This window comes from Aquila chrysaetos, chromosome 6, assembly GCF_900496995.4.
Source record: "Aquila chrysaetos chrysaetos chromosome 6, bAquChr1.4, whole genome shotgun sequence".
Taxonomy (NCBI): domain Eukaryota; kingdom Metazoa; phylum Chordata; class Aves; order Accipitriformes; family Accipitridae; genus Aquila; species Aquila chrysaetos.
This window is the reverse complement of record NC_044009.1, coordinates 31,588,764-31,611,328: the sequence shown is the minus strand read 5'-3', so window position 1 is coordinate 31,611,328 and position 22,565 is coordinate 31,588,764. Positions and strand designations below refer to the sequence as shown.

The following is a 22,565-nucleotide window of genomic DNA, read 5'->3' as shown; positions in this document are numbered from 1 at the left end:
CACTCGTCTTCTACGTCTTGGAGCCCTTGCCTGTTTGATATCATAAGCAGACAACCATCTACTAGTTTTTTCAGTGATCCCACAAACATGAGGGATGCCTCAGGAGGAAAGCACCTTGCAGCTTAGATCAGTTCTGTTGTTTTTTCCTGGCTTTTCGTTAGTGTCCTGATTTGTATTCAGTCAATAAAAATATTTTCTTCTACTACTGATTGAGTAGTAAAAAAAAAAAAGCGACAGCCAGGTGCATAATGGTCAATTCAGAAATGCAGTTGCTTACCTCTGCCAGGTTTCAAAGGAAGTGGTAAAAAGAATGTCTATTGCTTCTACTAAAAAGGCAAGAAAACATATACACGTTGTGTGTGTGAAAGAGATGGGCACAGCTAGCAGTCGTCATGAGGTAATGGCAGCTGTAGTCACAACATGGCTGCCTCTGAAAACAGGCTGATTTGCAGAAGTATGAACACTCTACAGTTACTGCTCTACAGCGGACGTTATCCTGGCTGTTCCTCTTTTTCCTTCTACATCTCAGTGTCTTATGCCTCCTGACACAAACCGTGGCTGAGTGCGATCACAGGAAGCCTGGTAACTGGCAGGTGTTTTTGAAACATGATAAATAAACCAGCAGTTTTTCACCACCAGTAACCAAGGTGGTTGTCACTCTCTGAAGGCCATTCTTGGTTTCAATTTTCAGCCTAATTTTGCTCTTTTGTACACTGTCTTATTTACAGAACAGGCACGTTAGATGGTTTGTCTAAATTTATTTCCATTAGCAAGGGCTAGTCCAATGCATAATGCCATAATCATAAATTTCATGAATTATCCAGTTGCTAGTAAGTGCCTATGTCTGACATAAGCATTATTTTCTCCTTATCTTGAATAAATCTTTCAGGTACCCCTTCCAAGATGCATTTAACTGGAGTGCAGGTGTTTCAAGGGTCTGGACTAGGTGCTAGACCGCTAGAACTAGTCTGGCTTTTAAGTACATGAAGGTGTTCCGGAAGGCTCAAGACCTACTTCTTCTGCACACGCCACATCACGGTAGGAGAAGCAGCTGGAGGTTCCTCACCACACAACACCCTCCCCCGACACAGTCACCCACAGTACCTCTGTTCTGGAAGATGGAAACAGAATGGCTGCAATAGCAGTCCTATTCTTAGTAAATCTGCATTTCAGTTTCTTGGTTTCACAGTACAGATACTGTTGATCCCTATTGCTCATTCTGTCACATGCTGGAGGACAGACATAGTTTCCAGTAGATCTGCTGCCTCCTCTCTCACAGTCAAGAGTATTTCCAAATTTTCTTTGGACAGTTTTATGCCTGGCTAAGCCTCTGTGCTATTTATTTAGGAGATAATAATGTAATTTTATAGCAAAACTGTCACAGACTCATGTACTTAAATAATAGCTTCCAGATAATGGGAGATTTTAAGCATCCTTATCACATCTTCATGGCTCATTTCGACCTGCCTTTTGCAATCCCTAACAAATTGAGGATTAAGCCTCTTGACACCTGATGCCCCACAGCAAGCCCTGGTCCAGCTGACTCACAGATAAAGAGGTTTTTGAAACTAAGTATTCCAGGATTACAAGAAGTTTAATGGTACATAAAGTGTTTGTATAAAAAAATACTTTTGACTGCATATGTGTCATCACTGTATTCCATATAGATGCCTTCTCAGATATTCTAGCTGTTCACCTTTTGTTGACAAAACCATAGAATTCCATTCGAAGTGAGGAATCTGTAGAACAGAATCACACAAACTGAGTGTTAACATTGGTATAAGCCACATAGCATCTTACAGCAAAGAAAAAGCCCTCTGGTATTTTTTGTTCTCCACTTAAAGATATTTTATCACCTGCATCCTTCTGAAAGCTAGGCTTATTCTAATACTGAAAAGATTAATTTCTCAACGTAAGATTCTTCTTCATGTAAGTACAGTCAGTTTGCTTCCAGAAAGCAGCATAGTTGTAGAGATGTAAAGCAAATGCCCACGCAACACAGGCTATGGCAGCTCCATTACACCATCTCCCACCTTTTGAAACCCAAATTGAGAGAGAAGTCCCAGGTCACTATAGTTTGTAATGTTAATGCATGAAACTGGAATGGTGTATCACTAGCATAACATTTGCTGTCAGGGCAATATGAGAAAGGATGATTATCCTGTTAAAAAACAAGCAAACAAAACCCAACCAACTTAAGCTTAAAGAAGGATTCTAGCTAAAATTAGAGTAGGTGAGTAATTATATATACAGGAGAATCTGCATTCATGAGCCTCCACTACCCAAATGTTTCTATGCTGGTGGCTGTGAATTATCTGTGGACACTAGTCTTCCTTGTCACAGCACTACCACTGCAGGAGACAGACATCTTGCAGCTGCCATCACTGTCTATCACTCAAGGAGGGTATGTTCACTCTTTTTCTAGTGTAGAAATCTTTGGTGAATTGAACTGAAACTCTTGTTTCACTTTTTCTCCTTTACCCAGGCTATGTTGAGATTGCTAGTTTGCCTGCAGTAAGGTAAGACTGAGACCTTTTGACTTCAGTTTTGCTGCAGCCACTTTCAGAGAAGGTGCAAGTTCTATGAAGTCCTTACATCATCTTGAGAACAGCTTGGAATTTCCTCCCTAACTACAAAAATTGCTCTCACCCAGTAGGTGCTTTTAACTATTAAAACTATCTTTATATCTGTTGCAAGGAAAATGTATCAATCTGCACTATCGATACAACTCAGAAGGGACATAAAATATTGCTGACTGCTCACCTGAACTACCCGGTACCCCAGCATTTCCAGGTGTCGTTTTTTCAATGCAGATTCTCCTTTCAGGTGATGTGAATCTTTGCTAAAAGCTTTTGAATCAAGAAATTCCAAAGCAATTCTGCAAACAACAAAAATGTGCATTTACTTTCAGGTCCTACCTGAATAGCAAGAAGTGGTATTACTAGATAAACCTGACAATTCATGGAAAAAGAAAATTAAACAACTCCCTGAAACTAGACAAAACATTGTCCTTGTATTTATCTAGAGATACTTGAACTTCACGTGATTTAGTAAAAGCATTTCATCCTTGAATCTGTTTTTGTTCAAACAGCAATAACAGCTAACCAGCATTTTCAAGGCTTATATTTGAAGAGGTGGGAAGAAAACAGTATCCTAATCTCATGAAAGACACTTCAAGAATGCCGTCTCCCCTAGTGTACTGGGTCTGGCTGAGATGGAGTTACTTTTCTTCATAGCAGCCCATATGGTGCTGTGTTTTGGATCTGTGACCAAAACAGTGCTGATAACACACCAATATTTTGGCTGTTGCTGAAGAATGCTTGCACAGCATCAAGGCCACCTCTGTTTCTCACTCTGCACCCACGGTGTATAGGCTGGCCTTGACAAGAGATTGGGAGGGGACACAGCTGGAACCTCAACTGGCCAAAGCGATATTCCACACCATATAACATCATGCTCAGCAGTAAAACAGGAGGGAGTTTTTTCAAAGTAGCCATTGCTCCAGCATTGGTCTGCTGGTGATGAGTGACTGCATTTGCATCAATTGTTTTCTTTTCCCTTTTTGTTTAATTTTTTTTTCTTTCTTCTCTTCACTTATTACTTTGTCTTAACTGCAACCCAGGAGCTTTTTTTCCTTGCTTTTGCCCTCCAGATCCTCTCCCACATCATACTGCAGGGGAGTGAGCAAGCAACTGGGTGGGAGCTTAGTTAACAGCTGGGGTCAACCCACCACAGCTAGGAAGGCTAAACCTCATAAGGCTTTGGAAAAAGGAACAGAAAAATAAATAGCCTAGGGGTTGCGACAACAGTTTAGGACATAAGCATCAAAAAACTGGTCTAACTTGATCTAAACTTGGAAGAGATAATGTGCAAGAATTCAGTGTACTAACCTCTGAGCTCCTGGTGGCAGAGCCTTTCTCCCTTTATCCTTGATATCACGTGTCAAGTGTATTCCCTCCACATCATCCAAAGGTGCATTCTGAGCCACATAGGAAAGAGGCTTTTTATTTTCATCCAGAACGCACTCAAAATCTGTGAGAAAACAGAACAAACCTGTTTACTGACAAAAAAAAAAAAGTGAAAGAATTTGATCTGTACAGTGCTTACTTCTAGAAAAACTAAGTGATAACCATAATTAGAGATACCCGATATCATTTATGTTATGCAGAACTTTTTAGAAACTCTATTTTATACAGCAATTTCTTCTTTGCAGTATCTTGTGGCCACATGCCCAGGAGCTTCCTAATCTTGGTGGTAATAGTGATATCAGAGATCTCCATAACAATCCTTAGAGCATTAACTTCTCACCTATTTCATAGCAGTATGGTGTGAGAACAGACATTCTTGCATAATGGCTCCCTCCTAAGATCTCTGTCAGCATTCTGTGAACATACTGTCGCAGTGGATTTATTTGGCTACTGCCTACAAAGACAAAATAAATAATTCATATATCAAGACTTCCACAGGCAAAGTTCTGAAAATAGCACTTCGTGACACTGCATTTTTGACAGCCAACCTACCGAATTAAAGCTTTTCCACAGATCCCTGGTGTTATGCCATCATAATTCAGAGACCATGTGATCATCTTTTGGGTGGAAAGTGGCAGGTGCCTATTAAGCATGAATTTCAAATCCAGATTTTCCATCCCAGGATTTTTCCCATTTACATACTACAAACACTTTAGTTTCAGGTTTCACCTGTTGGATTTTGTTTGCTTTTAATCGTGCTTAGACACTTAAATAAGTATTTGCTTATTTTGCATCTATTACACGCACACCACACTGTCACTTCTCTGTCTGTTGCAGATTGTTTGCTCCTTTAAACATCTTCAGTCTCGGAGACTCCATTAAACATCTTCATTCTCAGAGATAAAGCAGCTGAGTTCAATAGATAGCAAAGCAGATCTCCCCCATGACAATTAGTAGAGGAGATACTGAGTTTGCATTAGCTGGATTTTCTGAACTGATCGCTATTCTGAAAGATCTCAGCTGTTACACTTGATCACTAGCCTACTTCTCCATTTCTCATCCTTGATGGAACTTGATTCTTCTGAGGAAGATAACGGCAGTGAGTTCAAAAGGAGGCAGCAAAAATGTTCACCTTGAAAAATTTAAGTCAAACGTTCAATCTTGTAAGTGAAGCACAGATCAAAGTGACCCATCTCCTCCAGTAGACAATCCTACTGATCCTCTTCCTGCCTCTCCATCCTCCATACCATATACACTGTTTCTGGGTATTTAAATTTTATTTCTTATGAAGAAATATCCCATCTGTATTACATTAATTCTCACGGGGAAAACTGCTTTGCTATCTGTTGCACTACTAAGTGGTTGCACTTTTCAAGAACATATCCTCAGCAGACAGTGGGGTGCACCTTTCTCAGCTTCTATCGTGTGCTAGTATCAACATGACAGTTTTAGAAGCAGCATCTAGCAGACTGTTGAAAATAGACTATTACTAGCAACAAGGGTCGCTTTTCCTCTCCTAAAATACTTACTGTTACAAAAGACACGTTGGCAGTAGTGCTCATGAAACCAAGGGATGTGAAACTCTGGGCATTCCAGACACACTGCTCTGTTCAATTTCATGAGGCACAAGCGGACCCTCTGCTTTAGGATATCAGGCAGGACTGAGTTAAACAAAATAAAAAGGTGTGAACTGAAATGCGAAAAATCCAACACATTGAACTAAGTGGCTACCTCTGAATTCTTCACTAGAGATGCAAATATCTGGATACTATGGCATTTATAAAATTCATGCTGCAGAATCTTAGAAACGTTCTCAAAATCCCCGACGAAAAAATGAAAAGTAACAGTTTTGCTCAATATTCAGAACAACAGCAAGACAGAAGAAAGAAGCAGTTTAAACTCTCTTCTATCATTTAACTTTTACTGAAGTGGTTGAAGGCAAAATGGCAACAGTATATTGATCACGACCAACATACAGGTAGAGAGGAAGGAAACAGTCAGACAAACACTCAGTCTCTTATTTAGAGAGAAGAGACTGGTAGGACTCATTTCTTGCAGACAAGAATCCCACATCATTTCTTGAGCTTTGTGACTATTTCTAGTAATAAATACTGCACTCAGGTAATTGTATTTCCAATAAAATTGAAGAATTATTAAATACTGAATGCAATAAGCTGACTATAAAATTTGTTTTAAATGAGCTTCTCTCAACTGCAATACAAGTCTGTACTTCTAAAACAAAGCACAAATTTTTGTTCATTCCTTCCCTTTTAACACTCAAATAATGACTAGATTATATAAAGGGGTCTTTCCAGAAAACTAAATCATTTAAAGAGTAATTCTACTTCTCAAGTCATATATAGGTCCATGATTCCATTTTATGCCAAATGCTACATAATCAAATTCATCAGAGCGCTAGATATCTACCTTCGAGTTGAGCATCCAATTTGCTTAGGAAAGAAACATTAAATATCCTCATCATCAGAACTGGAGGAAAATACCCAGCCACTGCCAAAACATGACCAAGCAGCACCAAGCGGTGAGTTCCAAAACAACCTTTAAAAACCAGACAGAAATCCATATTAACACATGACATAAAGTTGAATGGATTTGCAATGCCCTCCCCCTGGCCTCCCAAATCATCCAAGTTTCTCTCTTGACATACTAAATGAACACACAGGCAGATTAAGGACTACCTCTGCTAGCTGCACCAAAGTATAAGGCAACTCTTGCCAGGTCTTTGCAGGAGGAAACTAGTTAGTCTTAAAAAAAGGTAACTCTACAATATTTCAGTAGACAGCAAATTTTCACAGTTCTGTGAGGCTGTATCATCAACCAAAAAAAAAAAAAAAAAAAAAAAGTCTCTACACATTTCCTCTACAACTTCACCATTTCTTTGTGATGAATCACAAAATGTATCCTGTCCCACAACAATTCTATCCAATAACAGCACAGCAAATTAATCAGAATTTTCACTTGATTTTTACTATGCTCAAGATACCTTGCTAGTATCTTATCAACAGTAATTTTTAAAGGGTGAAATGAATCTAGAAAACCCAACAGAAGCATACATTGAATTTTTGTTGTGGTTTAAACCCAGTAGGCAGAGTATTAGTAGTAATATACAGACACGCTTTTTCTTTGCTTAAAAAAATGCCATTCTATTGCCATTTTTATTCAGTACAGATAATATCTTCAAATGATACTCATTTATTTGGTGTCAGAATATCTTTGTCTAAGGCACTTACTCAAGTTAGAAGTAAGACGTTGGATACAACTCTCAAAGAACTCTTCATTGGCAGGAGGGTCATAATTAAGAGCAGAGAAAAGGAAGAGAATAAAATAGATTTCAAAGGGGTGGATCTGGAAAAAAAGACATCCTAAATTAAGTCACTGCAAAATAGCCTAATACTGCTTTACAATAAAAAAGGGGTTTATAATTCATTCAGAATTGGGAGATTTAAGACTAGATGAGCTATTTTCTAATTATTTTTTTGGGCATCAACTTTTCCAGGAGAAAAGTATTAAAAAAATAAAATGCAGAAATCATTAAAATTGCAGCTATAGCTAAAACTTAAAATCTCTTTCATGTAGATAATCCAAGTGTTTCCGTGTACTTAGACTTTAAGAAGCTTTTAAAAAGGTTTCCCATTAAACGCTCTTAAAGAAACTAAACTGTCATAAAATAAAATCAAAGATCTGTATGAACACCAGATTGAGAAGGACAAAGGAAAAAAAAAGATACCAATAAAACACAGTAATTTTGACCAAAAACATAGGCTATTGGGGAAATCCCCACAAGAATGAGTAATGTAAAAATAGACACTGTGTGATGTGACTATTTGTAAAGAAGTTAAAAAAAAAAATTTAAGATGGTAAAATGTAAAGCTGAATGCAAAGGATTATGGTTGACCTAACACTGACTGACAATAATAAAATAAGAAAGGAAAATTAAAGAGAGGTAAGTGCAAAATAATATACATGGAATCAAAACAGCTTTGAGTGAACATAGAAAAAGATGAGCTCCAAATCAGGTACACTGAAGAAAACCCTTAGAAACACTGTGTGGATTCTGCTCTGAAACACATTAACTACTAACCTGTCCTTTCTTACTGAGTAACTTACACAGCAGATAAAAAGAAAAACTGTAATACCTTGTCTATATTTTCAACAGTCACAGAAGCTATTCTGTCAAGTAATGAAGGACAACGGTGGTTTGTTTTTATGAGAAAAAGAGACAACTGTAATACATTTGCCCATGTTATTTGGTCTATCAAGCGTTGACACATGGCCACAGTTTCCTCACTGAGGACTTCTTCAAACCACTCTCCATTCACATGTGTAAGTTCTTCCAACAGAAGATTTAAGTTGTTGGCTTTCCGAAGCCTCTGAAATCCACAGTCATTTAGTTTTTGCAGAAGCTTTACACATAGCTCAGAACTGTTTTGCCAGTGCAACTGATCATAATGATTCCATTTGACAAGAGCAGTAGCAATGCAATTCAAATGATGGAGCTTGCATTGAGGCAGAACTGCTGCTGCTTTGTTTATAATGACTTTGTCCACTTGAAAGGAAGGAAGCATGGCCAGAACACGAATTATTGCAGCAGTATCAGCAGGTATGACACTAGATTTCAGAAAACTGGAAGAGAGACAGAAATTAAAACAGACCATCACTACTGACAAGGTGCAAACATTTAAAAGCAGAAAATAACTTACATGCATTAAAATTATATTTCAAAAGTCAAAAGCTGTACATTAAATATAACATAAGTAGAATATTAATGACATGGTAGAAATTCACACAGTCAGTGACTACCATCTTTTTTGATTGAGATTAACTTCCAATTTATTAAAAATTGAAAAAAGGAGGAAGACAGGGAGCATCTCAGTCAGCTGGTGAGGCTTCAAATGTTATTGATAAACACAGAAGTCCTTAGTAAGGGCAAAAGGTCCATCTTTGTTAACAGAGTCTGTGGGTTTCTGGGCCTGGATAATTTCTGTGACTTCTGTCCTGGGGAGCACCAGGTTCTGAGGTGCCTGAGGAACATGAAGGCATCATCCACAGAAAACATGTACAGACAAGGCACTGCATTCTTGTAGAGGCTGAGCAATGGAAGCAACAGTGGCAGATCTCTTCTCCCACAATTCCAGAAATGGTTTCCCTTTCTATGTTGCAACTGTACAAGCCTGAGAACTGACTAGACAGTTCTTCAACCAAAAGAAGAGTACTTCTGCTTCACACTTTCACTTGTCCCAACCATGGCATTCTTACTGTGTATTTTTCATTACTTGTTCCTTCAAACATCAAAGACATTAATACCTACCCTTCCTATAAAGCACCAATCAAAATTTCTGGTTCAATGTCATTATATTGCAGTGGCCAAGGGGCGAGGGGCAAAAAAATCTATTTTTAAAATATATCATATCTATTAGCAGATACTAATGGGTCTATAGTCAATAGACAATATCCACTTCCTATCCTCTGATTTGCGTGTTTGATAGAATCAAATACTTCTAACAGTTTGTTACTTCTTCATATTTTATGGAAACAAAACAATCTAATACCTTAGCTTGTTATTTAAAATATTAAGTAGACAACTGTTTAATACTTAAATAGCTACATTTCCAAGAATACACACTTACCCTAATAATAACATTTTTAGTTTGGCAAACAGCTCCAGATCGTGGCAACGCAACACCACCAAGTACTGCGTTAACTTTACCAACTGTATTACATGATAACTATCCAAGTGTTTGTGCAGAACAGAAGCCATTCTAAACACAAAGAGAAAAAGATGACATGGTGTTATGCTAATACAGAAGATACTGCAAAACCCAATATCACGCATGAAGAAGGGGTGTCCCATGGTGCACAGTATCTAGGTGGAGGGCTGCACACACCTGCGCTCCTCGCCACCCTAGTTTTGATGGTGTTCCACTACGACACAGCAGCCTCTCTCCACCTAGTGAATTGCAAAATTAAAGCCCTCATCACAGCAAAACAGCTACTTCACTCTAATAATTTCTGTTGCAGATTTTACAATCAGTTAAACTTAGAGTGGACCAAGAACAGGATAAACTAGAACAGCATCACTAGCCTCAGCACCACTGTACTCGCTTATCTAATAGTGGTTCCTACAGCTATGTTGGTCTAAAGCTGCAAGAGAGGGCTAGATTTGTAAGGAAAGATAATACCTTAAGACTTCCTTTAGACAGTGAGATTCAAGGAGAAAAACCATGAATTCACATGGTCTTCCCTTTCTCTTCACCACAGTACTACTTGTCCTTTTTCTTCCAAGGATCTATTTAGGTTCATACAACTACATTCAATCCAGCTATTGCACACAACCTGCATTTAACTCTGCTGCATCTGTGACATATCTGATGCTACATCTTCTGTGTCCAAAACCTCAACTGCTTTTCCCTTCATTGTATGGAAGATATTACCTCTCCCTATAAACAACATTCAGTCTACAGCTGCAAAAAATCTGGTCCAGGTTCTTAAAGACACAAGAATTAATAGTTTAAAGTAGGGCACAATGACTTCTGAAGAAACAATTCACATCAGTAACAGGACCTCCTACATAGGACACATTCTCTACAATTTACTATATTCTCATTTGTCTCACCAGTTTACAGTAATTGTTATAGGCTATGTTTTCTTCAAGTAGGAGGACATATTTGTAAATAAGTCAAAAATTACATTACAACAACTTGGTAGGGTTGAAATGCCCTTCTATGAAATCCCTAAATTGCCTCAATTACCTCTGGGTCAAGCTGCGAGATTCTAAAATCTGTAACAGCTAATTATATATAGTGTATATGGATTTGTGTGCAAGTGACACGCTCTCCAGTCCCAACTTACTGGATATTATATAGTTTTTCATACTAAATGGAAGCAGTTTACCTACAGAATACAACTTCTTAGTAGTATATAAAAAATTACTTTTTGAGTAGATGAGAATTTCTGCATTTCATTTTCTGCATCGTTTTCAGTATTACCAATACTTGGTGACTGCTAAATTCTTCTGCCATGCGCACTGCAGTTACTAGCAACCTAAAGAGGAAAAGAAAAGATAGATTTTCCAAAGAAAAAACAGTTGAAAATCTCCAGCAAAGATTGCAGCCATTTTCTTTGTCTAGGAGGGAAAGAACCAAGAGACTACTTCAAGAAATACAGGAAAACAAATTCCCCCAAACTACAGACCTTTGTTCTGTGGACCCTTTTTCTAAATGGTTGATCTGTATGGCACAGATAAAGAGATGTGAGTGTGTTAGATCAGTACATATTGCTCTTATGCTAGAAACCAGTGAGCCCAACAATTCTGAAAGTAGACGAGAAGTAGGGAAGGTACTCTAAGACACTAAACAATTCACAATCAATCAGCAAGCTACAGATAACAGAATCAAACATGAGTTGAACTGGTTCTGGGGCAAATAAAGCCAACAACTTTTTCTACCTCACACTGATTTTTACCAAAAATAAAATAAATTTTAAAAACATCTAGGAAAAGCTTTTGGAACTAACTCAGCTATGGCAAAACCAACACAGGCTTGCCGTATATCCAGATCTCTGAATGGAGGCAAATATTCATGAAGAAAAGTCTGAAAATATGACTAACTGTAATTAATACAGCAAATTCTGCCTAAAACTGCAAACTTTGAGAGATCCATGACTAATACCACCCCCAAATAGGATTTTGTAGCACAAGAAAAACAGACAGAGAAAAATCTGCCACACAATACTATGGCCTAATTGCTAAATAAATGCTGAAGTGTTCCCTGCTGACAACCTTTCCTATAGAATAGGATGTACAGCAAACTGGGATAGGTAAGACTTGGGCTGTTTCAGCTACTGTCAGTCTTGAAAAAGCAACACATACCACTGCATATATTTCTCAGGGGAAAGACAGAAAAGTTTTTTACTACCATCCACTGTGAAAGGAAGGCTGTAGTCTAAGAGACAAGAGCTGCAAGATGGCCCTGCGTAACAGCATTCACATACCCCTTGATTACTGGATCCAGCTTTCTATGCAACTGTTTTAAGATGCTATGACAGTGTTTCCATAATGAAATAACACATTGCTACACAGTTGCAACCAGGAAACCTAATGCTCAGCTCACAGATAGGCTCAGAAATTCCTCCTAACGCCAGTACATTTTTAATTTCTGTGCAAGACTACATCTATATCATTAGACAAAACTGTTAATTAACTTACCTTTCCCTTACCTTGGATCCTGCCATAGGCCCAAGGACAAAAAATAATTTTCCAAAGGTTTCAGGATCATAATAAACATCTATAGTTTCAGAGAGTAATTGTTTAGCAACCAGGCGGAATTCAGCATTGTCAAAACCCAGCTGCTCATACAGCCCAAGAATAAGACTTATACTGTGTATATCAAGATGGGAGGCACTTTTAAGGAAAATCTTGTCGCATTTTTCTAGCAATGGATGATATCTCAGTTTAACATTTTGAAGAAACTGTAGTATTCTTTTGGCATAGTTGAAGTGGACTTCATCCTTTTCTTCCAAGAGCTGTCCGGCCTTGTGTAGTAATCGATCTCGAAAATGCTGTGAGATAACATCAGATATGCTGATCATCAAAACTGACAAAATCCTAAAAAATTCAAAAGATTTTATGCTTACACATTGAACATGACAAGTAATAAATTTTAGATTTCTTAAATAAACTATGCAAAGAAAGGAACGTTAGTCAGGGTGTTGCTGGCTTCTGCGTAAAAAGGAATTTTAAATCTAACACAGAAAAAACAGATGAGCAAAAACCATTTCTCCTACTAAAGTAAAAATTCTGCTTTCAGTGAGTTTCTGAAACAATTGGGTGTTTTCAACCATCCCTTACAAAGTTGTATGCAACGAAAGTGTTTGCCTAAGGCAAGCCTCACTTGCCTGATTCAAATTTGCAAAAAGACCTTTAATGTTCAATGGAAACTAAAGAAACCCAAACAATTCTCAAGTGACAGAATGCAGAGAACAGTCATTGTCACTCCTAAAGAAAGAATTCCTTGTTAAGGGAATAAAACTTATGACCACAGAGAGAGTAATTTCTGTAAAGAAATGCAGTCCCATTCTATGAGTTTCATAAGCAGGCTCCTCACATCCGCAAAAATAACTGTTGGTACTGCTGGTGCTACATAAAGCAGAAAAAAGGAAGAGCAGCCTTTGCTATAATGGCCCAGGGAGAACAGAGGCAAGAAAAAGAAGCTTGGAGTTCTTTGACTAGGGCCAGGTGTTAAGTAATTTTAATATCAGGGTAATGCACCAGACATGCTAGCAAGAGAATTGATTAATTCAACTTGACCAAAAAAAAAGAAATGCTCTGAAGATAAATAAAAATAACATTGCTTTAAGAGTCCTTATTGCTATTCACAACAGTAAACTAAATCCATGTCATAGTAGAGAAACTATCAATGTCAAGGAAGAAAAATATCTTCTGGTGAGTCAACAGTCTCTAAATTCCAAAAAAACTCCAAGTAAAATTTAGAATCCGGATAAAGCAATATCTGCTGGTTTTCCACTGTAAGTAGAACATTAGTTTTAATTAAGTGTTTAAATTGGTTATAAAGAAATTCTTTGCAAAATCATTGGGAAAATGCATTTGCCTAAGCAGACCTGTCCATGAAAATCAAGGCATGAATACAAATCACCTCTTTCCCACAAACCCCAAACTGAAGAAAAGCAACCTCCAATTGAGAAAAAGGGAAAGTGTTCAGCAAAGGCAGCCCAGTAATCGTGACATATTGCTTCTTCCACTACTCATTTCATCCTGACATTTACCTTATATCCTGTATAGAATCCAGTTTCATGTCCACAATATGAGCTACTTTGCCAATTACAGGACTGAAATGTCTGCGTTGCTTGTATAAACACAGTGCGAATTTAGACAGAGCTGGCAAACTAAGCCTGTCAAGACATCAAAGACAGACAGAATATTTACCTTTTATTTCTAGTGAATAACTAAAGACAAAAATCTACTTCAACAATTATATAAAAGACAAGGTTATATTCAAATTACAAAACAAGGAAACAAAATAAGCATTTTCTATTTGGTCACCTTGGGCTTAGCCAAAACACCTAGATATTTCATATTAAAGCATATTGTGCATATGGAGCTCTACAAAAAAAAATAAAAAAAAAAATCAGAGTTCCTCATTTAATCAGACCAGAGTAAGAAATCTATAAAGATTACATTCTCAAGCAATGATGTGAAATAGTTAAAATCATAGAATGGTTTGGGTTGGAAGGGACCTTAAAGATCATCTAGTTCCAACACCCCTGCCATGGGCAGGGACACCTTCCACTAGACCAGGTTGCTCAAAGCCCCACCCAACCCGGCCTTGAACACTTCCAGGGATGGGGCATCCACAACATCTCTGGGCAACCTGTTCCAGCGCCTCACCACCCTCACAGTAAAGAATTTCTTCCTAATGTCTAACCTAAATCTACCCTCTTTCAGTTTAAAACCATTACCCCTCGTCCCACCACTACACTCCCTGATAAAGAGTCCCTCCCCGTCTTTCCTGTAGGCCCCCTTGAGGTATTGGAAGGTTGCTATAAGGTCTCCCCAGAGCCTTCTTTTCTCCAGGCTGAACAACCCCAACTCTCTCAGTCTGTCCTCACAGGGGAGGTGCTTCAGCCCTCTGATCATCTTCGTGGCCCTCCTCTGGACTCGCTCCAACAGGTCCATGTCTTTCTTATGTTGGGGGCCCCAGAGCTGAATGCAACACTCCAGGTGGGGGTCTCATGAGTGGAGTAGAGGGGGAGAATCACCTCCTGTGACCCACTGGTCACACTTCTTTTGATGCAGCCCAGAATGCAAGTGGCTTTCTGAGCTGCGAGCACACATTGCCGTCTCACGCTGAGCTTCTCATCAACCAACACCCTCAAGTCTTTCTCCTCAGGGCTGCTCTCAATCCACTCATCGCCCAGCCTGTATTTGTGCTTGGGATTGCCCCGACCCATGGGCAGGACCTTGCACTTGGCCTTGTTGACCTTCACGACATTCACACAGGCCCACGTCTCAAGCCTGTCAAGGTCCCTCTGGATGGCATCCCTTCCCTCCAGCATGTCGACCGCACCACACAGCTTGGTGAGGGTGCACTCCATCCCACTGTCCATGTCTAAATGAATGTGAGCAATTTATTACCTGAATGTTATTTTGTGTTCAAGCTACACTGAATTTATTTACTTGTCAAGATGCCCCAGGTGTTAAGCTGGGAGAGGCAATTCTGTCATGCTGGTGCCAAGACTGACACTAGCTTCTGCCATTAACCTGAGATTAAAGAATGAAAATTACAATATATATTAAAAAAATCAAAACCCAACAAAAAACAACAACAACAAAAAACAAAAGGGAAACTGTTGATGTTTTAATACAAAAGGTTTTTTACTAAAATTGAGATGAGCATGGTCCAAACAACCATTTGAGTTGGACAGTAAACACTAAGTTAAAACCATAAATATTAAAACCTGCAATTTACTTCAAACACATAAATCTACAGACAGTGTATTTCAAAATCTTGAGCATCTGTCCCCGTTGTTGCTGTATCTGAATCTCTCAAGCATTTGTGTACCAAAGTCCATCAATACTCAAAGCCTCCATATGTATAAAAATAATTTTCAAAACCTTCAGAAATACAACTGATATTTAAAATACTCACATGTTTAAAACATCTCGTAAATACTCTTTTGAGAACTCTGTGTAGCCTCATGTGAAGCAAATCACACTTGCAACTTATACCTTTCACAAACCATAGTAGTACAGTACTTACCCTTCTAATCTTTTCCACGCCTCTGTAACAAGCACTTCTGCTAGAGAACTGTGGTCTCCAACGTTGAGCCTTCAGAAGAAAGACATAATAGTTTGAAGTTGCTTCGAAAGTTATAAAGAAGTAAGACATATGTCCTTTCATTATTTATCATAATGTTTTACTTTTCTATCGCTCCCTCCATTCAGATTATAAATATTTGTGCATTAATAATCATAACTCCATTTACTGGGAGTGCAAAACTGATCAGTTCTGTCTGCATCTCAAAAACTCAGGCACAGGACATTAAGTTGTCTGTGTCACACAGTCAGAGTACAGAAGCTGGGACAGGGAAGTCTCCCAGTCTCCTTACAGGATGGCTTTGTAGTCAAAATTCCATCTCTTTTTATTACCAAATACAAAATGTAGAGATGTGGAATTCAACATAATGCTGCTTACCTCAGAATACTATATAGGGTGTCCACTATGGCCTCATCTTCCATGTGTTCCACCTTGTTTTCTGCTAAAATGCAAAGGGTAAGAAACTGGGAATGATTTCTTATATAGTCACTAGTCCTTAAGAGAAGTGGCCTCTTCTTTTGCAATTGCCACAGCAAGTTCAATGCAATTCCCACATGTTTTTCAGAAAGCCTGGCCTTGTTCCTTCCAACAAGGTTGAACACTTCATCTTCATGGGTGCAGCTATTTATCTGGCTCAAAAGCAGATCACTACTCAGAGTCCGAGCTTGGTAATGTCTCAGCGTAAACAAGCAAGCCTGCCTCAAACAAAGCATTTTGCTATGCCTACCAGCTATCTTTAAAGCATCCAGAAAGATTCTTCTTTCACTTTTCACGGTAAACCATGTTGTTACAAAGAATAAACTCAAGTATTTGAAAAACAGAAGATCATTCTTCTTTCATCCTGTATGGTCACTGTATTAAGAAGAACTCGGTTCTGAGGTACCTGTAATGAGGTAGAATTAAAGCAGTGAAGTACAGTCATTAACTACTAGCTAAAAATCAATGCCTCTACTTTTTAATGTTCTGAGTAAGGTAAGCTTGAGACGAACCTACAGCCTGGATTCTTCTCAGAGAAGCTCCCAGCAATGAACACTGACATGCTCACAAGCACTAAGAAAAGTTAGTCCACTTGGCAAGTTTTCAAATTTAGAAATCTGCCTTTAAAAGGCACATGTGCTATCATGCTACTACTTAGAAGGCAAAGCTGAGCTTTTTAACATGCAGGCGCTACAAGACTAAGTCAAGTGAGGCTTCCTCTCACTAGGCCACTCCATAATTCCAAACTGGGGTGCAGGAACTGCCAGAAAATACAACTACTGGTGGTAAAAGGAAGTGAGACAGCAAGAGCTCCTAAGCTGGCATCACTGGATTCCTCTGGTTCTGTATGTGCACCCATCCCACAGTGATATCTACTGCACCCCCTGTCTATGAACCTCTCCCAGAGTTTCCTTTCCACTCTGCTCTCTTTAGTACGTGTCTAAGTCTTGTAAACACATGAAGATTTTGGTATATGACTTCTAGTCAGGAAGGCTGACCACCTTTGTAATATAGGATACTGATCAGTCACCACGTATCAGGCGAAATCACCCACTGCACAAAAGAAAAGCAACCAAATTCCTGAAATTATAGTGGAAGCTACAGCCTTATCTACTGAAATTTGGTAAGTATTAATTTTTTTTCTTAATATATCCCCCAATTTGTACACAGTGCTAACAACTATGTATTCTACAACCTACAACATTGGTTCCAAGCTGCGAACACAAACCACTAGTGGTAAATGTCGTGGTACACCAAAAAAGACCCATCAAATTCCCTTAACTCAGAGATCATCGAAAAGTCTAGAATTCTTGCTTTAGAAGATATAATCATTAACAACAACAATTATCAACATACCATACCTTCAGCAAACTTGAATGCTCTTCAGCTGTAGGCATGATTCCGTCAGTGTAATATTATCAAGGCGATGGCAGCAGCATGCACTAGGTCTACTCGGAAAGAAAAAACCTTCTTATTTGAGCAATCCACATAAGGTACTGAAATAATTTCACAAAATTGGATATAGCTGGATTTCTTCTGATGTCTGTACAATCAGCTTCAGAGAATAAAAAGTCATTCTGACACATTGTACTACACTGCTGTCACTGACACTGGGGCAGATACAAGGAAAGCTAAAATGAACTAATTTTAATTTATGATCTTTTATAATACAAAACGTTTTCTTCCATATGCAAAATGAAAGCATACAAAAATAAAAGGTACAAATTTTCCACATATTCTGTATTAAGTACCTTTTATAATAACGATTTGCTTTATAGTCCCTTTTCAGAGATTGCTTTTATTGCTTCTATTTGTTCCATACAGTAGTTGTCTTTATAAAGAATTTATTGTACTTTATCACTGAGAAAAGTTGTGTGACATTATTTATTCCATGTAAACTCCATAAAAAGTATTTTTGGCTTTTCCCTCTCAGTACGCAGCCACATGCTTTTAGAAGTAGCTGGGACTTCTTATGAGATTTTATAATGTGTATTAAATAAACTAAAATACAGGTTGGTCAAGCCACTGTTAAATCACAATCTAGTAATCTTCCACAAAGTCTCAAGTACTAAATTAACCATATCATTTCACAATTTTTTTACCCCACAGTTTTTCCAGTTAATTAAAAATACTTTTTCTGTTCCCTTTTGCCATGTAGATGCATGTAGATGGAGCAAATCAGATACAGTGACAACAATCAAAAGCCAAAGTGATTGCCTGTTCCACCCACAGCTTCTAAGCAGAAGCTGCAATACAGAGTTATCAAAATTATTGCACTATACAAACTACCTGGTTTAAAGAGTGAAAAAAAGCATTTCCCCTCTAATGACACAATAATAAAGTACAGCTTGAAAACCAGCATAAATTTTTAACCTTTTTGTATGTCCACATCCAGAATCCTAGCTGCAAATGAACAGGTTTTTTTTCCTTAATCCTCTTTTAGAGAACTAAGACAGCATTAGACAAATACCTTTAAGAGAATACCGATATATTGGAACTTGTTTTTAAGATTTCTTGTGCTGTATTATAGAACATTAAGCAAAGGCTTTTTATTAGTGTATTTTTGCTTTGGTTACTATTCCTCTATTTTCACACGTCCACCCAATGGAAAAAAAAGCTACAATATAAATTCATGTTTACTCCCCACAGTACTGGCAAGCTAAGCTGCCAGAAGACAGGATGAAGTACATGCCTGAAGACAATATAAAAACTTCAGGCTCAAATCATTTCTTTGTAAGCCCAGGTAACACATCTTTCTCATGCTGGAGTGGACCTTGCATCCCCTATCCTAATGACTGGGAACCAGGATCTCTACCTAAAACAGCCTGCAGGAAGTTTCCAAATATTTCTTTCTAGAAGATAATTTAGCAGATGCAAGCGATTTACCACAAACCTGTATGCAGTCTTAAATTGTAGTTAATTCTAATATCTTATAAAAAGGAAATCAATAGGAAACGTTGGATGTTTTGAAACTTACAAATACATATATTAAAAAGATGAAATTTGTATCTGCTTAAAGAACTATTTCTAAAGTGTTCTACTCACCATGCAAAATATATGTTAAAAGGACAAGAAATTCTTTAAAATCATTTCCTATCAGTCCAAACACGCATTTTCGAGCCTGTATTACAAACTACAGTGAGCCAGTAAGTCTTTCTTCCACAAAGGAGAAAATGTGGACACCCGCCACTCCTCAAGTGTCAAAAGTATTAAAGACTTAAGTAACTAAGCGGTAAAAGAGCTGCTTGTGCGGTACGGGGCGGGGGGCTGTGTGTTCACCTGTCTGCCAGAGTCACCTCAGTTTTCGTCAGCCTTGCCGTGGGCAGTGCAACATCCCAGTCACACGGGTACCAGCAGCGGCCTACCTCACGTCCCGCCTTTGCCCCGCACTGCCTCCGCGCCGCGCTGCTGCCGGGTCACCGGCGGAGAGCCCACCTGCGGGTCGCCTCCTCCTTTCCTGCGTGGAGATTCTAACACAGAAGCGCTTCAGAAGGAGCGGGGCAAGGGGCTGAGCCGCCACACAGGCCTCAGAGCGGCGGCGAGCGGGGAGGGGGCGGCCAGGGCCCCACTGCCCCCCACCCGCAGGCAGGCGGCAAACCGCTGCGTTAGGCTCGTCTCCCGCCGCCGCCCGGCGCTCCCTCGGCCACGTTTAGCCTAACGGCGGCTGCGCTACGCGCGTACCTTGTGGGAGAAAGAAGGCACTGCCATGCTCGGCGGGAGGAAGCTCCGAGCCCAGCCCCCCGGAACCGCCTCGCTCTGCCGCGGCCCCAGCCCGCCCGCCCCGGCAGCCGCCGCCGCCGGCGTGCACGCAGCAGGAGGGCGGCGCTGCCCCAGCCCGCCCTCTCCTCACGCCTGGCGGAGAGGTGGCGGCGGCCTCTGAGGGGCGGCCCGCGGGGCTCCCTGCGCGCCTGCGGGGGGGCGGCGGCGGAGCGGGCTGCCCTGCGGGGCGGGCGGCGGGCACGGCCCAGCTGCCGGCAGGCCAAAGCCGCGGCCCCACCTTTCGGCCCCGCGTGTGCGCCGGCGGGGCGCGGGATGTGCGGTGTCCGCTAGCCCTGGCTTAAGCGAGGGCTATTGAAACGGCGAAGTCCTGCACCCAGCTAGGTTAAATAAGAAAACGGAGGAACCAGTGTCGTCTGCGCACCTTCTGCGCCCGCAGAACACAACCTGAGAAGTCCTTAGCTTACCTGTTCACAAGACCCTTGCGATGGACACTGCTCGCTCAGAACAAGCGGGTGGTTTATCCTCAGCGCTCCATGTGCCTCTGCGCTGTTACTCGCTGTGCCTGTGCCTCAAGACAGCATTTCCCACGAGCTGAGATGTCAGGGAATGTAGGGAGAAAGGGGGAAAGTCCAGCCGGTTAGACCTTCCAAAGGAGATAAAAATAATAATAAAAAAGTTCCAAGGTCATCTTGATTGTTGAGGTCGTGTTAATAAAACCAACGTTTATGTAACACATTCTGAGGGGAAAAAAAACTCTTCCCTGCCTAAAAAAAATCACAAAGGGACTTAAGTTCAGGAAGGGTGAAGTTCAAGAGTTTGGTGTCACTGTACTGGAATTAATATTATTTTACATTATAATTTTTTTATGCTTTGAAAAAAGAAGTTTAAAACGTGTGAGTTCTGGAACACAAATCTAACATGTTGCAACATGTATATTGCTTACGTTGTTTGTATACATACAGCTCCAGGTCATCTTTCTGGACCTTTTCTCACCACCATTGATAATAACAAACACACTTAGATAGAATGGTCACAATCTCCTACTGTAACACACTTAGATAGAATGGTCACAATCTCCGACTGTTCTAAAACTCTATCTAAAATCACAACCAGAACTATTACCATGACCAATTTCGACGAGCTGCTTTGCAGCAATCTATCAAAGGGTTGTTTTTTTTTTTTTACTTTTTGTCTGTTGTTGATTGTATGTGTACCTCCTATATCGGATGCTTATGAATATGGAACTCACTCTAATAAAATAGCCCCTATTTTATTTATTTTAGGTCTGTAGTGTTTTAGAAAAACAGCACATAAAATTTTTAACTGGATTTGTAACAATTGTTCTAACTGTAAAATTTATAACTGGAACAGCTCCTGTACCCTTCTGCTACCAAATCCAGATCGCCTTAGTTACAGTCTCCACAGGCATGCAATTAACTGTGAGACCCAAACCCTGCCAGGTGATCTCAAAGGGTGGCACTTACCTCTTTCAAGAATCTCAGGCCTTGTGCAAACTCAGGTAAGAACTCCAAGGCATCTGATCTCCCACTTCAGAGGAAAACTATTCCACGTTCATATGAAGGGGACTTCTGCAAATCATGTGGATTTTTCATTTACAAGATGCTGAACTTTTTACTTTTGACTTGTCAAGTACATTTAGATGAAATCAATTAATAATGCCTCAAGCAAATTAATGATAAAAATGATAGATAAAATTACCTTAAATTTCAAGTTGGACACATAGGGGAAGAAAAAAAGATTTATCAAAGCATGCTGTGCTGAAGCCAGTGTTAATTTACTTAACAGGAGTCCAGTCACCAGCTTCTTCAGGATTTCAGCACTCACAGGGGTCAATTTCTTGATTTTTAATTTTTTTCCCAGATGTTCAGGAAGAGAAAATTTGTTTTTTCTGCTTTCAACAGACTTCTCAACAGCGAGTCACAAGACTTCCATTGCCTCCTGTTAGGTATGATTACTAACCCCAATACCCACCGCTCTGAATTAAAACCCTTCAAGGGAGGTATGTACTTCCATGTAAGTCTTAAGTTAATTTTGAAGGTGCTCACAGCTTTATTGTGCAGTTACAAACTTTCACGTCCCTATTTTTAAGATAAGTGGAAATTAAGTTTGAATGGCAATACAGACATATGGGACAGGATTATCAGGAACTGTTTTTGCACAGTTGGATCTAGATTCCCATTTTAGTTCTTTCCAACCCCTAACGACGTGTGCCAGGTACTGCTGGCGTAACCCTAAACCCTTCCAGTACTGTTGTGGACATTTCATTTACCAATCGCTTGGCCGTTTTCCGGGCTCTTCGCTGAACCACCCACCAGTGTCCCGCCAGCAGGGGAAGGCCAGCACTAGCCCCGGACACGTTCGGTTGGAAAGCACTACAGACGCAAGGCAGACGCCTCCGGCCTCTCCACCGGCGCCGGCGCCTTCCCGCGCTGCGACCAGCCTCGCCTCAGGCGCCCGGGGCCGGCGGCGCGGCGCGAGGCGGCAGCCGCCCCGGCAGGCCGGGCGGCGGGAGGGGGCGGAGCGCCTCTGA

The 22,565-nt window shown here is 40.0% G+C and overlaps 1 protein-coding gene across 9 annotated transcripts; it reads right to left on the bottom strand.

The window, feature by feature from the left end:
* Positions 1 to 741: 741 nt before the first annotated feature.
* Positions 742 to 22,444, bottom strand: FASTKD1 (FAST kinase domains 1). Of its 9 annotated transcripts, XM_030018957.1 has the most exons (18): positions 21,734 to 22,444; positions 21,499 to 21,603; positions 20,479 to 20,657; positions 17,656 to 17,742; positions 16,196 to 16,700; positions 15,761 to 15,829; positions 13,767 to 13,892; positions 12,190 to 12,588; positions 10,917 to 11,027; positions 9,614 to 9,745; positions 8,123 to 8,609; positions 7,217 to 7,331; positions 6,396 to 6,524; positions 5,498 to 5,629; positions 4,309 to 4,422; positions 3,891 to 4,032; positions 2,764 to 2,878; positions 742 to 1,739 (listed from the first exon to the last, which is right to left on the bottom strand). In XM_030018957.1, the coding sequence occupies exons 5-18, from the start codon at positions 16,528 to 16,530 to the stop codon at positions 1,650 to 1,652; spliced, it is 2,496 nt and encodes an 831-aa protein (XP_029874817.1). In that variant the 5' UTR covers positions 16,531 to 16,700; positions 17,656 to 17,742; positions 20,479 to 20,657; positions 21,499 to 21,603; positions 21,734 to 22,444; the 3' UTR covers positions 742 to 1,649. The 9 variants fall into 9 exon arrangements, with proteins under 9 accessions (XP_029874817.1, XP_029874821.1, XP_029874815.1 ...); XM_030018961.2 differs by lacking the exons at positions 20,479 to 20,657; positions 21,499 to 21,603; positions 21,734 to 22,444 and adding an exon at positions 19,660 to 20,208 and having other exon boundaries at positions 16,196 to 16,259; positions 16,545 to 16,700; XM_030018955.2 differs by lacking the exons at positions 20,479 to 20,657; positions 21,499 to 21,603; positions 21,734 to 22,444 and adding an exon at positions 19,574 to 20,209.
* Positions 22,445 to 22,565: the final 121 nt, after the last annotated feature.

Coding starts and splice junctions, on each gene's coding strand:
- FASTKD1 (XM_030018957.1), bottom strand. CDS start 16,530: ATGCTTTGTTTGAGGCAGGCTTGCTTGTTTACGCTGAGACATTACCAA. Junction 9,746..10,916: donor AATTCTCATCTACTCAAAAA/GTAATTTTTTAT, acceptor CTTTGTGTTTAG/AATGGCTTCTGTTCTGCACA. Junction 6,525..7,216: donor ACGTCTTACTTCTAACTTGA/GTAAGTGCCTTA, acceptor TGGTTTTTAAAG/GTTGTTTTGGAACTCACCGC.